At 31.7% G+C, this 16912-nt stretch overlaps 2 protein-coding genes across 3 annotated transcripts; both read left to right on the top strand.

Moving 5' to 3' along the window:
• The first annotated feature begins 2987 nt into the window (after window positions 1–2987).
• Window positions 2988–3925, top strand: LOC142526052 (serine/threonine-protein phosphatase 7 long form homolog). Its single transcript, XM_075630325.1, has 3 exons — window positions 2988–3118; window positions 3208–3295; window positions 3400–3925. The coding sequence occupies exons 1-3, from the start codon at window positions 2988–2990 to the stop codon at window positions 3877–3879; spliced, it is 699 nt and encodes a 232-aa protein (XP_075486440.1). The 3' UTR covers window positions 3880–3925.
• A 3226-nt stretch (window positions 3926–7151) lies between these two features.
• LOC142527428 (zinc finger CCCH domain-containing protein 19-like) lies at window positions 7152–15964 on the top strand. 2 transcript variants are annotated; one of them, XM_075632231.1, is made up of 10 exons: window positions 7152–7343; window positions 9000–9079; window positions 10371–10558; window positions 10801–11650; window positions 12218–12327; window positions 12520–12579; window positions 13444–13494; window positions 14237–14307; window positions 14570–14781; window positions 14902–15964. In XM_075632231.1, exons 1-10 carry the CDS (start codon window positions 7234–7236, stop codon window positions 15264–15266), a joined length of 2097 nt encoding a protein of 698 aa, XP_075488346.1. In that variant the 5' UTR covers window positions 7152–7233; the 3' UTR covers window positions 15267–15964. The 2 variants fall into 2 exon arrangements, with proteins under 2 accessions (XP_075488346.1, XP_075488347.1); XM_075632232.1 differs by having other exon boundaries at window positions 14905–15964.
• The last annotated feature ends 948 nt before the right edge of the window (window positions 15965–16912 follow it).

Below are 16912 nucleotides of genomic sequence, written 5' to 3' on the forward strand. Positions count from 1 at the left end.
TCCCAGTTTGTAGAATGGTTGCATCGGGTTTACTTTATGCTACATAATTGTGTAGCAACACATTGTTGTGAGCCATTGGAATGCATATCCCGGCTACAAAAAATTGTACTGGAAACTATACAATTTGTAGTCATGGGGTGATCCTATGGCTCGAAACTTTGCGTGAATGATCGTAAGAATCGAATGAGCCACCGAGCCCTGTGTAAGGGGTGACTTTTGCGCAATTAAGGTGGTGGTATGATCTGCATCTTTGTGGCATCTTGTATGTTTTCTTTGTATTGTTGCAATATCGACACACTGAGAAACAATCTTTCTGTAAAGGCCAGTTAAATGGGGTTATGATGATTATTTTTGGGGTAGTGGCGAATAAGAAGTACCAAAAAAATCCAGTCTAAAAAAAGATACCTAAAAAATTTATGATGTTATTTACATCTTAAAATCTGCATCGACTAATTTTCATATCAATCTATGTGATAGGTCAAATATGATGTTTTTGCCTATAAAATAGGCAGTGTTCAGTCAAGTTGATGTGATTTGATGAGATTAGATAATAAATAACGTGTTTATCAAAAGATGGGTTTTTTTTTTAAATATTATAAATTAATAAAATCGTTGTAAAAATGTGACAAATTGTGAGGGTTTGTAATACTAGTACAATCCGTTACTCACAGTCCCGGATTTATATGTTTTATTATTTTAAAAAATAAAAAATAAAGAAAGTGGGGGCACGGATTCTAAGAATCCGTGTCCAATCCGTGTGTCCGGATTTTAATTTTTTTAATTTTTTTTCAAAAAAAAAATTAAAGGGAGATCGGGGACTGTGATGCAAAACCGTCGCTAATAGCGACGGTTTAACCAAAAACCGTCGCTAAGTCGCGGATTAAAAAATCTGTGACAGTCTGTCACGGATTCTGAGTCCGTGGCAGACGCCCCGTGACTCCCTTCTGGTCCGTGAGCGGTAACCCTCTTTAAAATGAGGTGCGCATCTCCTTCTTGGCATTCACCGTGAGCTCCTCCATCTTTCTTCCTTTTCCTTAATTTTTTGTTCCATCACCGAGCACCTCCTTCGATCACCGGAGCACCGCACCGAGCACGTATTTTTCCAGCACCGATCTTCAGAAGTTTCATTTATTCGTTAGCGTAAGTCTTCGACATTTTTTCAGAATATTAATAGGTAACAATATTATTTTTTGTTTATTATATTTATTATTGTTCGTTAATTGTAGTAGTGTTAAGTAATAACAATAGTTTTAATATTAATTGTATTATTGGAATTATAATACTATAATTTAGAATTGTTGAATTACCGAACACGAACGCATCATAATAGTTTTAAGTAATAATAATAAGTATACTTAATTTAATTACAAACATTATAAAAATATTAATTGTATTATTGGAATTAGTTGTAATATAAATTGTATTATAGGCATAATTATAATATTAATTCTATAATATTAATTGTATAATAATGAACACATCACGTAATATTTATAATTATAATTGTATTATTGGAGTAATTATTATATTAATTGTATAATATTAATTGTATAATTGTATAATAATGAACGCATCACTTAATATTTATAATAATAATTGTATTATTGAAATAATTATAATATTAATTGTATAATAATAACTATACTTAATTTAATTACAATAAATGTATACGTACTAATATATATGTTATAATAAATATTACTAATGTATTTATTGTAATTACATATTATATTTTTTATAATAAATAACTGTTACTAATTTATACATTTTATAACAAATAACTATTACTAATAAATAACTTTTACTAACATTTTATAACTATTACTATACTTAATAATTATATGTTACAATAAATAACTATTTTGTAACCATTATAATGACATGTTATAATAAATTAATATTACTAATGTATACGTTTTATAACTATTACTATAATTAATAATAACTATTGCTAATAATTTTTATAATTACTTATTACGTTTTACGAAGTATTATTGATTTTTTTTAAAAAAAAATTTAATTTACAGTAATTAGTTTTATTATCAATTTTTCATCAGACGTTTTTTTTTTCGAGCCGAAAATTGCAAATAAATTTCGTTTACTATAAAATATGTAGTTAAATTTTGTTGATATAAAATATAATATTTGTTAACTAATGATTTTTTGTTTGCAAGATGGCTGAAAATACGGAGAATGTGTTGTATTTGCGGGATAGACATATATCAACTAATATCAACGCTGAAAACATGGATGCTGGATGCAATAATTCCGCCACGCCGGTCTGACAAATGTCTTTGGAGATTGCTTAATGCTGGGATTCACCTCCGTGTCCGCCTATGTCTTGCACGCATGGGCTTCTATGGTGTCATTCAGTGTGGTCCTATTAAATATTATGATAATCATTTGCTTACAGCCATTGTTGAGAGACGGCGTCGTGAGACACACACATTTCACCTTACCGTGGGCGAGGCAACAATCACCCTGCAGGATGTTGCCCTTATTTGGAGGTTGAATATTGATGGCATTCCCATCACTGGTTTAGATACCGCGTACAACAAACATACCTTACAACAACGCTGCGCTACTTTGTTGGGTTTTACGCCTACATCTTCTCAGATTAAAGGTGCACATCTTTATCTGACTGCTTTACTTGACCATTGCCTAAATATATAATTAATGATGAAAACACTGAAGATGACATGGCACAATATTCCCGTTGTGTTGCATTAATGATCATTGGTGGATGTATGTTTCCGGACTCAGAAGGTGCTGCTGTGAAACTTATGTATTTGCAGTTTCTTGAGGACATAGAATTAGTGAATACGTATAGTTGGGGTTCTGCTGTGTTGGCATATCTTTATAGAGAGTTGGTGAGATTAAAAGTCGATTTGTGTGGCCCTGTTCAGATATTGCATGTATTTTTACACTTCTACGGTCATTATATTTATTGTACTTAATTTTTCTTATGATTTGACTATTTCTATTGTATGTTATTGCAGATTTGGGTGTGGTCTAGAATTACTCTTCTTTGCCTTGATAGAGCACAACATGTATCTATTTCACAAAAGCAGGCTGCGGATGTACTTCAGGGTCTACCATTCCCACCATACGGCGCACGGTACTGATAAGAAATAATTAACACTTATTATTATTATTGTTTTGTTATTTAGTTTGAATGAAACTATTGTGTACTTTTATAAATTGCAGGTGGAGACGCGGATTCTCTTTGATACACATGGCCCATCATTTGGTCCGTATAATGAGATATATGCTTGACAAGATAGTAGAAAGGCAGGTGGATATATAAATTAGTTGTTTAGAGTTTGAAATTTTTTACAAATTCAGTCTGAATTATATATTATCGACTTGATAATCTTTTTTTCATTTTATTTGCTTCAGTTTCTATGGATAGTTTATGATATGGAGTCCCCGGAGGTTGGTGGAATTCTTGACGGAAATAGAATTCATCTATGTCGGTCGGCATGCGCATTGATCAATTTTCATATAGTTGAGATGCATAGACCAGAACGGTGTCTCCGACAGTTTGGAATGCGTCAGGGTATTCCACCACCTGTTACTAACTTCGACAATTTTCATAAACTGACGCGACAAAGCCGGAACAACTTTGATTGGGCGACATATCACAAAGATTTTGTAGAAATGTGGGATAACAGATATAATTTTGTAATTGGTGGGGATTATGTCATACCTGGTACACCCGTCATCACAGTGGACTATGTTGGTTGGTATCATCGCATTTCACAAATAGTGCTCTCGCCGCCAGTGGTACCTTCAAACATCACGGGCTACCATCCTGTTGATGCAAACTATCGAGATTTTATCGTAAGACATGTTCAATTTATCTACATATGTACGTAAATATAATTTATTGTATTAAATATATGTTACATAACATATGCATTTATGACACAATGTCGATCACAGAGTATGTATGAGCTGACTGTTCATTGTACATAGAAGGTCCCGCTTCATTTAAACATACTGTTCCCAACCCTTGCGTTATTACCGGCATGACTGCATCAAAATCGTAATCACTTACGTTCTGTAACACTGGCGATGAATCAACATACAAGTACATGCAATCCAGTGTCGGCAACTCAAACATAAATTGTAGAGTATCATCATCTGTGAAATAGACATGTTCTTCAATGTAACGAGAGAACGAGCTATAACAATATTTCGTTGACAATTTGATGCAGAATTTTGATTGGTCAATCTCCAGCTTCCGATGCACATAATTCACCAGTTGGAAAAATGTAGTAGACCGAGGGATTTTAATGAGCTTGGTCGCGGGGATACTATATCCAACCCTACCATCTTCAATAATGACGTAGCCACCTACGTAAAGTAAGGACCTCACAGTATCCATGTCTTCACCAAAAACTATGACATAATGTATACAATTATAACAAAATTTAATTATGAATTTCTTACACATATATTAAAATTATGACAATTAGTATACGATTATAATAAAAGTTCAAAAATCACTTACAAATTTTTTTCATTATTATTAAAATTTATATTGTCTAATCAATTTAATTAAAATTTCTGGTGCAGTGGCATGCAGATTGCATTAGTTTTGTAAACCTTTTAATTTTGCAAAATTTTTATAATTAGTTTTTTATTTATAATATTTTTTTTAAAAAAAGCCCGTTCATTATACCAGTTTTAAATTTTAAGTAATAACAATAGTTATAATATAAATTGTATTAACAATAGTTATAATATTATACAATTAATATTATAATTATGCCTATAATACAATTTATATTACAACTAATTTCAATAATACAATTAATATTATAATGTTCGTAATTAAATTAAATATACTTATTATTATTACTTAAAACTACTATTATGCGTTCGTGTTCGGTAATTCAACGATTCTAAATTATAGTATTATAATTTCAATCATACAATTAATATTAAAACTATTGTTATTACTTAACACTATTACAATTAACGAACAATAATAAATATAATAAACAAAAATAATATCGTTACCTATTAATATTCTGAAAAAATGTCGAAGACTTACGCTAACGAATAAATGAAACTTCTGAAGATCGGTGCTGGAAAAATACGTGCTCGGTACGGTGCTCCGGTGATCAAAGGAGGTGCTCGGTGATGGAACAAAAAATTAAGGAAAAGGAAGAAAGATGGAGGAGCTCACGGTGAATGCCGAGAAGGAGATGCGCACCTCATTTTAAAGAGGCTCACGGACCAGAAAGGAGTCACGGGTAGGTCACGGATATTGAATCCGTGACCCTCTGTCACGGACTCAGAATCCGTGGCAGACTATCACGGATTTTTTAATCCGTGAGTTAGCGACGGTTTAACCAAAAACCATCGCCAATAGCTATGGGCGACGGTTTAGCACAAACTGTCGCCGATCTCCCTTTTATTTTTTTAAAAAAAAAAATTAAAAAAATTAAAATCCGGACACACGGATTCTAAGAATCCGTGCCCCCACTTCCTTTTCCTTTTTTTTTAAAAAAAAATTAATAAAAAAATATCCGGGACAGTAAGTACCGGATTGTACTAGTTTTACAAACCTTCACAACTTGCCACATTTTTACAATGAGAATATTAATTTATAATATTTAAAAAAAAAACCTGTCAAAAGATTGGGTATGATGTTTTAATATTGAATAAATAATAATATGTTTGGTTTGATGATAAAATAATAAATGATATTTTTATTATTTTTAAAAAATAATTAATATATATAGATAAAATAAATTTATAAATGTTAAAGTAACAATTTTAATTTATTGCGTTGATTGGTATGAGATAAATAATAAATAAACAAAATTGAAACTAAATATTTTATTGGATATATCAAACACAACTTATGTTATGTTTGTTTGCTCGTTTTGATAATTCATCTTATAAAATATTTGATTGTAATTTTATATATGAATTATTTGCCTTACATTAATGAAATTAATAATTATTTATTTCATATTAATCAAATCATTGAATACAAAATTATAATCTTATCTTTCATAAATTTATTTATTTATATTAATTGTTGAATTTTTATTATTTATTTCAAATTTAATTAATCAAACCAAACATGCTATTATTTATTCAATATCATTTCACATCTTACTCAATTATTTTAATAGTTATCATACAATTACAATATTATTTATTTGTATTACTCTCATCAAACGACTAAACAACCCTTGGTAGTATGGTTGAAATTAAATACAATTTGATTAAAAAAATTTAATTCGTTTAGAAATATTTTGAATTAATTATACCAGTTTGAATCTGATAGTAATTTCAATTGCCTTATAATATTAATTTAAATATAAAACTTTAATAAATAATTTAATATAATTATACTCTATTGACTTAAATTAAACGAACATTATACAGGAAATTAATACGATTTTTTCATTATTTTTCGTTCACTAGTTATATTTTCGACAAGTTAATGAACATAAATATAATTCATTAATAAATATTTAATGCAAATATTGACGTATATTTGTATATATATAACCATATTCAACTTAATATTAAAAAAATTCTATTATTAGAAATCGGATTACAATATAAGAATTATTTTTATTAAATGAGCAAGAATAATTTAGGGAAAATAATATATTGTAATTTAATTGTTTTTTGGGGTAATAAGATTTGAAGAAATGGTCCTTTTATCCTTCCCGGTAAAAAAAAAACCCTTCTTTATCTATTTTCTTAAAACGTTTCGAAACATATATTTTTACTTCATTTCATATTTCTCTGTTCAATCATTATTTTTATTTCATATTTTATGTTTTCTTAAATTTCATTAATCTCAAAAATATTTATATATTATATTACATAATTAACACAATACTCTTTTTTTAAGAAAAAATTTGTGTGAGACGCTCTCATGGATCGTATTTTGTGAGACAGATATCTTATTTGGGTCATCTATAAAAAAATATTACTTTTTATATTAAGAGTATTACTTTTTATTGTGAATATCGGTAAAGTTGATCCGTCGGGAAAACATCGTGTGAGACGGATTTGATTTATTTCATGATTATAAATAATATTTTTGATATAAAAAAATATTTTTAATAATTTAAATAAAAAATTAATATCATAAAATTGACTGTCGTCTCGCGGGTTACGCTAAAACTTGAACGCGCGCGCGCGCATTGGTTCTGGAGGATTGGAAAGGTTGCTAGTGTTGTTCTTGTATTTGGGATGGGGGGTAGTAAACTAGGGAAGGAGAAGGTGTTAAAGAAGGAACTAGTTGCCGAGGACTGGTGCTTCGTGTGTAAAAACGGTGGCTTTGTTCGAATTTGCGATTACAAGTGAGTTACTATGATTTTTTTTTGGGTTCCATTGTTTGCGTATATAATGTTTGTATAATGTGTGCATTTTTTGCAGTTGATATTGTTGTTAAGAGAATAAAGAAACTTGTTGCTTGCCGATCTAATTTTAAGACTATTTCATGGGATTATCAGAAATTTTAGTTAGGGTGTATTGTTCACGAATACAACTGGTGAAGAAAAATAATTTATGGATCCATCTCAATGACGTAATTTTAAATTTCGTTTGTAGAAAATATTTTATGAATGTTTTGGGTTACAGTACATTACTAAAATATTATTCCTAAATTGAATCATTTTAAATTCTTGTAGTATACTCCAAAAATTGAGTTGACTCTTTGTGTAAATTTCATGCCGCTATGGCTGTGTCCATGTAACTTGAACATCCTAATGCCTTTGAAATGCCGATTTATTTTCCTACTTACAGCATCACGAATCAATTGATGATCATGAATTCAGTTACCTTGTTGGTGTAGCCTTACAGAGCACCATGTTTGCAACTTGAACATTTGAACAAAATTTACTGTTGATCTTTGGATAAAATATCTGATTCATTGCTCTAAGAGGTGCAATAAGTCCTGATATTTTAGCGTGAAGTGTAATTCAATAAAAAATGACAAGTAAGATCACGCATATTCGTAAAGAATTTCCGGCTAGAACCATTTGCTCTGAAAACCTTTTACAAGACGGTGTTAAATTGCCATTTACTGTTGTCCAAGTATTACACATTATATTAAGTATTTTACATGAGATATTGCCCCAAAAAACTTTTGCTGTTTGCCAAAAAGCATTCAATTAGATGGGAGAGGTCAATTTTTAGCTCAAGTGGAAGGCCTAACATCAATTTAAAATGCTGCCAACTATGCTTGCTCACGCTGTTATCATAAATAGTCATGGTTATAAAAAAGAGCTTATCTTGAATCAATTATTTGAAATGATCTTTACCCAAGCTGATTTTTTGTTTGTACTTTTACACGGCTCCAAGTTTTATCCATTTTGTGAGAAAGGTCTAATAGATCAACAAATGAAACTTGCTATTGTGATTTAAGATCTCAAATGCTGGAAAAAAGAAAAGGAAACGGTGATTGCAACAAATCGAAGAACCTTTTTGACAAATTACACATGAATATTTTATTCAAAAAAATTATCAGTATATCTCTAAGTCTGCTGCTTTGTGCTATGGTCTTAGATTCGTGTAATATGAAACTAGACCAGTACTCATTTTTTTCTGTTTTTCTTAGTAATTGGCGAAATACTAGCAAGCCCATTGATTTATTGGACTAAAGAGAATTGATGCTACAATTGTTATAATACATGTAATAGTCGGTGAATTTCAGCTCCATATTCGTTGGATTCAGATTTAGAATATGTGAAAATACTACTTATTCATGTGAAATATGAGATAATGTTGCCCAATCCATGTATTCGTGTACTTGTACCTGTTCCTCAGTGTATGTTCTCTGTCTGCTCTATGCCCATGTATAATGTCCATTAATTTCAAGCTGAATTCTTTTTTTCTTTTTGGTTGCACATCTAATTTTATTTTCATTATCACATATTTTGTGTTTCTTTGTTACAAATCGAAATTCAGCATTTTCTCCATAAAGCATTTTTAATGAAAGCATAATTTGTTTCCAGGCAATGTCTAAAATCTTATCATCCTAGCTGTGTGGGGAAGAACGATTCATTTTTGGAAAGTGAGGACCACTGGACTTGCAGTAAGTTGAACTCTGTCGCCGCACTCCACCTCAACGCATGTATATACATATTTCTGGCTATTGGAATTTGAGCAGGGCGAATTCAAAAATATCCATGTGGGAAAGCGCCCCACGCCCCCTTCCCCAATACAATTTTAAACACGTTATGTTAATTTTTCTGAAACTCCAAGCTTCACCCCTCACGAAGATCGATTTAGTTTCTCCATAACTTGCAACCTTGTTCCATCTCTTCTCCTTGCCAAATTCCTTGACCCTTCCCTACCTTTAATCTTAAAAGATTTACGACTGATGTGGTTCTCTTGATTCACCTCATCTTATTTATCATGAGATTGCATCACATGTACACTTAGACACCATTTGATCCGAAGGATTAGATATTAATTGATTACACATCTTTTTTTATCTAATTTTTGACTTAAATTCTACAAAGGACTAGAGTTATAAATAATTATGTTATCTATATATATGGATTTATTATCTATATGTTATACATCTTTCATCATCCCATTTTTAGAACTTAACGGTGCCTTAGTGATTGATCAACCGGCAAAATGTTTCTAACATTCAACGGAGAATATGTACTTGCTCTTTTGTGACAATGACATAAAACATTGTGGAAGGTGGATACTTTATCATGTATGAGTTTAATTGTGAATCTCTCATGAACTCTGACTGAAACCTTTACTCTTCCTGGTGATGAAACATTTAATAAAAACAAGTAGTTGATCTCAATTCGCCTAAATTTCTGAAAGAATCAGGTTGGATGCTTCGTAATGGTCAATCTCTTCTGACATAGCATAATTAATATAAGATTTATATGTTTCACTTTTGGATGATATTATTACTCATGATTGTATGCAGTACCCGTGCTCATAACCATAAATTTCTTTCAGTGTGGCTTGTTTAGAAGTTCTAATACAACGCTTTCCTTTTGAATATGTGAATATCATTTAAAAATTTCGAAATGTGTTTGGAATAAAATAACAAATGAAAGGATGTGTTGGGTGTGGCAATAGTTGGTGTCTCAACCCAAACACCAATTTTCTTTTGCATGGTAAAGATTTAATCCATTTACTTTTTATTACTATGGACTCATAACCATAAATTTCTTTTAATGTGGCTTGTTTAGAGGTTTTAATATTGGTTTTCATCATTCAAAAAATTGAATACTTTGTTTGTAATAAGAAACTAAAGAAAGGGTGTTTTTGGTAAGGCTTGAAGTTACTGTCATTAATTATCAAAACATCACGTTTCGTGTGTATGGTAAAGATCTAATATATTTCTTTTTCAGATTGGCATACTTGCTTCCTGTGCCTCAGATCTGCCTGTCATCATTGTTACACTTGCGCAAAGGCAGTGTGCCATCATTGTCTTCCTACTGCTGACTTTTTACAAGTTAAGGGGAAAAATGGATTCTGCAGTCACTGCCTAAAGCTTGCTTTACTTGTTGAAGAAAACAAGGATTATGACTCTGATGGGGTATGATCTAGTGGCTTACCTTTCGGTTGAGATGATTTTTCGATATCTATGTGCTTTAATATTTCGACCTTACGATTTGCATAATATGTTTTTCGATATCATGTGATTTCCTTCCTGCTTTTCCCCTTTTCCTTGTGTGAATTTGTAAACTTAATTCATATCTTAAATCCAGAATTCCAGATTCATACATTATGCATGCACACATGTTTATACATGAAATGGTGTTTCTTGTTGTTTTCCAGGAATTGGTGGATTTTAAAGATCGAGAAACATACGAGGGTTTATTCAAGGAATATTATCAGATTATTAAAGAGAATGAAGGATTTGAAATATGCCATATTTATGCTGCAAAAGATCGGGAAAAGGCTAGAAAGAACTATAATTCCGGCGCTGGCTCATTGGAACTTGACGAAGATGAAGAAGAGATATCTGATTATGATGGCTCAGATCTTGAGAAGACGAGGAAGAGAATATCAAAATCTGTGAAGAAAAGCCACATAAAACCCAATAAAAAGGAGTTCATCGGTTGGGGTTCGAGAACCCTAATCGAATTTCTTGGATCAATTGGTACAAGCACGAGTGAAGTATTATCACAGCGTGATGTGACAGACATTGTAAATGGGTATGTTTTAGAAAATAAACTCCTCCATTTGAAGAAAAGAAAGATGGTGGTATGTGATGAACGATTACAACCTTTATTTGGGAAAAGGACGATAAGCAAGTATAGAATATACGACCTTTTGGAGGATCATTTTACCGAGAACCATGATGAATCGGAAGAAAATTATATTAGAGTATATGATTTAGAGACAGCTAACGAATTGTCTCATCCTGTATGCAAACGACGAAGAAAGTTTGACTCGGAGATAGAATCGTTGAAAAATGAGAGAGAACGTAGTGTGCCTCAGAGTGTTTTTGCATCGATTAGTGTTGATAATGTGAAACTTGTTTACTTGAAGAGAAGCTTGCTATATGAGCTACTCAAGCACCCTGAGTCGTTTGAAGGAAAGGTGATAGGATGCTTTGTTCGAATTAAATCAGATTCATATGATTACTGTGCAAAAAATTCTCATCGGCTCATGCAAGTCAAAGGTTAGTCGAGACTCGTGAAACGTAATGTTCGGTTTTTCAGTTTCTTTGATGTTCTGTTGCTTTATCCTTTTACACATCTTTGAAGAAAAATAGTGAATGAATTCCAAGGACTATATCAAGAATCTCGAGTAGAAAAACAATCTATGTTTCATTTCCTATTGAAAGTTAAAAAAAAAAGAACAATCTATTGCTATTGTAATTTCTCTATTTTTCTCGAGTGATTATGACATTGATCAGACTTAGTATTTAAACGTATGTCGTTATCTTTCAGTTTTTTTTTCACTAGTCTACAGTAAACACAACTACACCAGCATGTTCAGAAAAACTCAAAATCTTTGAATATCATTGCACACAAAAACCAGAGAATTTCCCTGAAGCATGTCAGAAGCTCAACCTCCCCCTTTCATTTGTTTAATTCACACAGCAGAAATAGAAATTATGATTCATCTTTTCTGCTGTCTAATTTTTTTTTTGAGTTCAGAATAATTATTTAAGTATGTTCTTTAGTTTCGACCATAAAACTTTCAGAACTTCTTGCTTACTATCAATTTTAACTTTTACTTTCAGGCATAAAATCAGTTTCCAATGGTGAAAGCAATTCAGAGGTTGTCCTTTGTTTTTCTGCCTTTCCGAAAGAAGTTCATATAAGGCTGCTTTCAGATAATGATTTTTCAGAGGTAACCAAATACTCAAAAAAATTGCAAAATGATAGAAAAAGTTTGTTGATTGCTAGTGAGATCTTTGAGCATTCTATCAGTCTTCAATAAACCTCCAGCGATACAGATCTTTTCAAGTATCCAAGTCCATAGAAGCTTTTCCTGCACTACATCCAACTGGAACATGACTCTTTGTCCCTCCCATCTTCACAGGAAGAGTGTACCGAACTAAGGCAAAAAACGCTTGCTGGTCTGCTCATGAAGCCTACAGTGGTAAGCAATTCAATCATAAGTCAAAAAACCATATTCTGAAATTAGATATAGAATTGTTAAGAATTAAGATTATGATATATATTTGATATGATATCACAGTGATTTACTCATAGGAAATATTGACTAAATTATCTCTTTCAAAGTACTTTTAACCGATATAAATGGGTGATTATTACATCTCAACCTAAGAGATAAAGGGGGCTTTATGCTTTGTTGTGGTTACAACAGATTATGTTCAGACCATGTAAATAATTGCATTCTCCCTTCACTGTATTGTTGCTACTTTAAAATTCAGTAACTTGTATATCATGAAAAGATTTGCCTTTGATTCTTGTAAAGAATAAGCTTTTGGTTTTTTAATTGAATATTTTTTATTGTAATAATATTTTCAGTTGAAACACTTGAAACTAACTGTCCCAAAAGCTTGCGTTCATGGGAGGTGGCACAATCACCCTTGCACGTGTAAACCAATATCTAAAGGATACCTGTACAAATTGATCAAAAGGATATATGTAAAAAATTGGTTTGGTAGTACCTTTTGGCTCGGTACCATGTTGAGACCGCTTATCCCAAAAGCTCGAGCTCGTGAGATACAGCACAATTAATTGTTTTTTATTTTAATAAGTTTACTAAAGTATTATTCTTTTCTATCCTTCTGAATCCCAACAACCGTATGTGGATATTTGATATTATAATTAATTTTTGTTTTGTAAATTATTCAGAATTCATGAAAGAAAAACACAATGATTATAATGATAATATGAATCAAAATATATTATATGTTGCTTACACGAAATAATTTAATCTATTCACTATTGACGTTGTACCTTAAAAAACCAATATTGTTTGCATCTTTTTTAATAGGTGGAGCTTCAACAGAAGGCCAGAGTTCTTCATGAAGATTTAACAAAACATGTATGTTTTATGTTTTTCTCATTGTGTTGCATGTTCTGTGATACTTACGTTCCATTATTGGTCGCTTACTACTGGATATGAAATTTTGGTTCTATTTCAACCTAGTGTTTTTCAACATAAAGAGTATTAAGAGTTGAGATTGTAAAGTTTAACATAGTTTGAGATGTAATAAGGATGTATGGAATTTAATTTTGTACTTTGAATCCCGTGTCTAATGTCTTACATAAATGTTTATGTGGCACAATCTTTGAAATATGACATTTGAGGTGTTATACAATTTCAAATTTTGAATTGCTGAGTTACCATCAAATGTTGCCTTTGAGACCGTTAAAAATGCTTAATTGCATAGTTAGCAGCAAAGTCAAAATCATGTGGCCAATTTCAATTAATCGTAAGTTGAAGCAATTGTTGCCAAGTCGATTGTTGGGGAACAATAATTGTTCCCGCCCTCTTCCTATGTGCCACAACGATCACGATATGGCGTTTATACTCTTGTAAAATTTCAAAGTTTTAAGTTGGATCACTACTAGTTATAATTTTTGGAACTAATGCGAGCGCTTGGTGTTAAATTGTAGATTGTCAAACCCTAACATGGCTTCAAAAGTTAAATTTATTGGTTAAATCATGTTGTCACTATTTCTGCGATTTACTTATTAGAACCATTCATTTTTGAAGTCAACAAATTTTGAGGTTATGTATCATTACTTTGTGGGAGTCTAATTTACTTAAAACTAATATGCAGTGGATCAATAAAGAGCTGGGATTGCTGCAAAAACTCATTGACCGAGCCAACGAGAAAGGACAAAGACGCGAATATCCTTTCCTGATGTAAATGTATACAGAAAACTAGCTCACAATATAATCATGAACTATTTTTATGCATCTATGTATCCTTTCCCATTTATGTTGTGTTTTTATCAAGTTAGGAACATGAACTTTTTTATAAAAAAATTGTATCATAAAACAACATGATGAAACAAAAGACTTTGAATTTACATTCGAAAGAGTTAGGGCCTTGATTTAAAATTTATGAGATGACCTATAGGGTTTGTGGTCCTAACTTGCATAGTTTTACGCTTTCTGAATACTTGGAGAAGAGAAAGAGGCTGCAGACTCCATCAGAACAGGCTCGTTTACTTGAGACCTTTCCTATAGTGAGTCCAGAAATATCTGAGCTCTCACCCAATTCTGAAGATAGCATAGATGATGAGAAAATTTATGACAACTCAGTCATTCAATCTGCTTATACTGTTTGTAGAGACAGATTGGAAGAAAATGAGATATCAGGTATTTTGTGTGATGGAGGTTCACTTTATCCAAGTCATAATCAGTCTTACCTTTTACAAAACAAGACCGCCATGATCACTAATCTTGATATCTTGGGTTATAAATTTTTATGTTTGACAGCAGAGAATGGTGGTCGTGGCCCTGGATATTTTCCAGAGACAAAGCAACCCCTTCTCAGAAGATCAGGCTTGGGAGAATCTCAACGCATTTGCATCCCAGACCATGAATTCAAGCCTTTGCAGCCTGCTTCTGAAGAGAAAAGGGATACATTTGAGATATGTCATTCTGGCGAAGTATCACGAATGTCCTCCAAGAAAGTAGTAAGGAAAGTCCCAGAATCTACACCGATGGGGGTGATTGAATTGTCAAGTGATGATGAAAATGCCAGTGATCGCAAGGGTTATTTGATTCCTGTCAATCTGAAAGATGACATCCTGAAAGGTGAAAAAAGATGGTGTATTCGTGGATCGAAGGCCGAGAAGTGACAAGTATTTAGTGTCTGTTATGTGCACTGAAGAGACACGTTCGGAGAAAGCTGCAAGAAAAGGCCAAGAATGTACACCGATTGGGGTAATTGAGTTGCTCGGTGATGATCTTGGCAAAAATAGCAAGCTGGAAAACTATTATATGCCCGGCATATGCTCTGAAGAGACACAATACGAACCTGCAACAAGAAAAAGCCAAGAATCTACACAGATTGAGGTTGTTGAATTGCTTAGTGATGATGAAAACGGCAATGACAGTAGAGCCAGTTCTGTTCCTAAAGATCAAAATTTCTACAACCTGGAAAGCGAAACATGGTGTATCCGAGGTCCAAATGGTGAGCAAGAAAAGTGGCCTATATCCATGCTGAAACGATGGAGTGAGATCAGTCCCTGTGCGTTTAAATTCAAGGTTTGGAAGGAAGAGCAAAACGAAGAGGATGCAATATGGTTAGGGGACGCTATCAACTTCGCCTTTTCGAAGCAGTAGCAATGCTACATTGATTACTTCAAATCTTACAACCTTTGTCTCGTTTATATGTAAAGAAGTGTCCCTGCCCTGAAGCATACGACAGTCATATGAACAGAGGAAATTTTTTTGGATGTATAGCTCCGTTCATAGTCAGTGGAGGATTCATGAGTTCGAACATCGGAATTGTGAACTTGAAGTCCAAAAAATTTTGGCGACCAAATTGGTTACACATGATGCATCAAGAATATAAGGTTGTGTAAGATCTTAGAGTGGGTTTTTTTCCCCTGGGCCATTTACCTACTTTATAAACAAAAATTATTAGTACTTCGCTTATATGCAACATCATTTCAAATTATTCTCTCAAATACTCCTTCAAATACAAATTTATCAATCCAAATACAATGAATTTGAAGTTATGATTTAAAATCCATGATAACAAATTCATTAGTTTGTTTGAGAAAATCAACTTGCAAATTAATTTCAAATCTCAAATAGTTGATTTTTAAGTAATTATGATAAATTTCAAATATACTCAAAATGAAGTCATTTCAAATATTTTCTTCAAATATGTCAAAAATCCAAATCTTTCCATCCAGAAGCGATGTCAAATCAACACCGTATCAAATTATATAATTATAATAGTAATTGTACTAAATTTAAAATATATTAAAGATGAATGTTATTTGAATTTCATGCTCAAATACTTTCTTATATCAAATTTCTCCGTTCAAATTAAATCCAACAACCATTATGTTCATTGGAGTTAATAGAATCTATCAAAATTTTCAATATAAGAAAGCAATTTGTAAACATAAGCTTGTCAAGTAATATAATAAAAAGGTAAAGTAAAAATTTATTTTGGGATTGCAAATAATACACTTTTATTTAATATCAATGACAAATTTTGATGATTAAAAGAAATAACTCTATGTACAAACTTCTGAATAATTTTACTTCTTTTTCCAGTCGTGTATAAATAAACTTCTTTTTTATCAGACAAAATAGATACCTTCACATAACAACAGATTTGGAAGCGCAATTATTGACCTGTATTTGCTTATCTTTTTGGGAATGTTTAATGTTTTATTTAGAAAAATATATAAATATATACACGAGTCGATTTTGTGAAACAAATCTTCAATGTGACTTCATTTATGAAAAAATATTATATTTTATG

Source organism: Primulina tabacum, chromosome 15 (assembly GCF_025594145.1).
Source record: "Primulina tabacum isolate GXHZ01 chromosome 15, ASM2559414v2, whole genome shotgun sequence".
In the NCBI taxonomy this organism is placed as follows: Eukaryota; Viridiplantae; Streptophyta; class Magnoliopsida; order Lamiales; family Gesneriaceae; genus Primulina; species Primulina tabacum.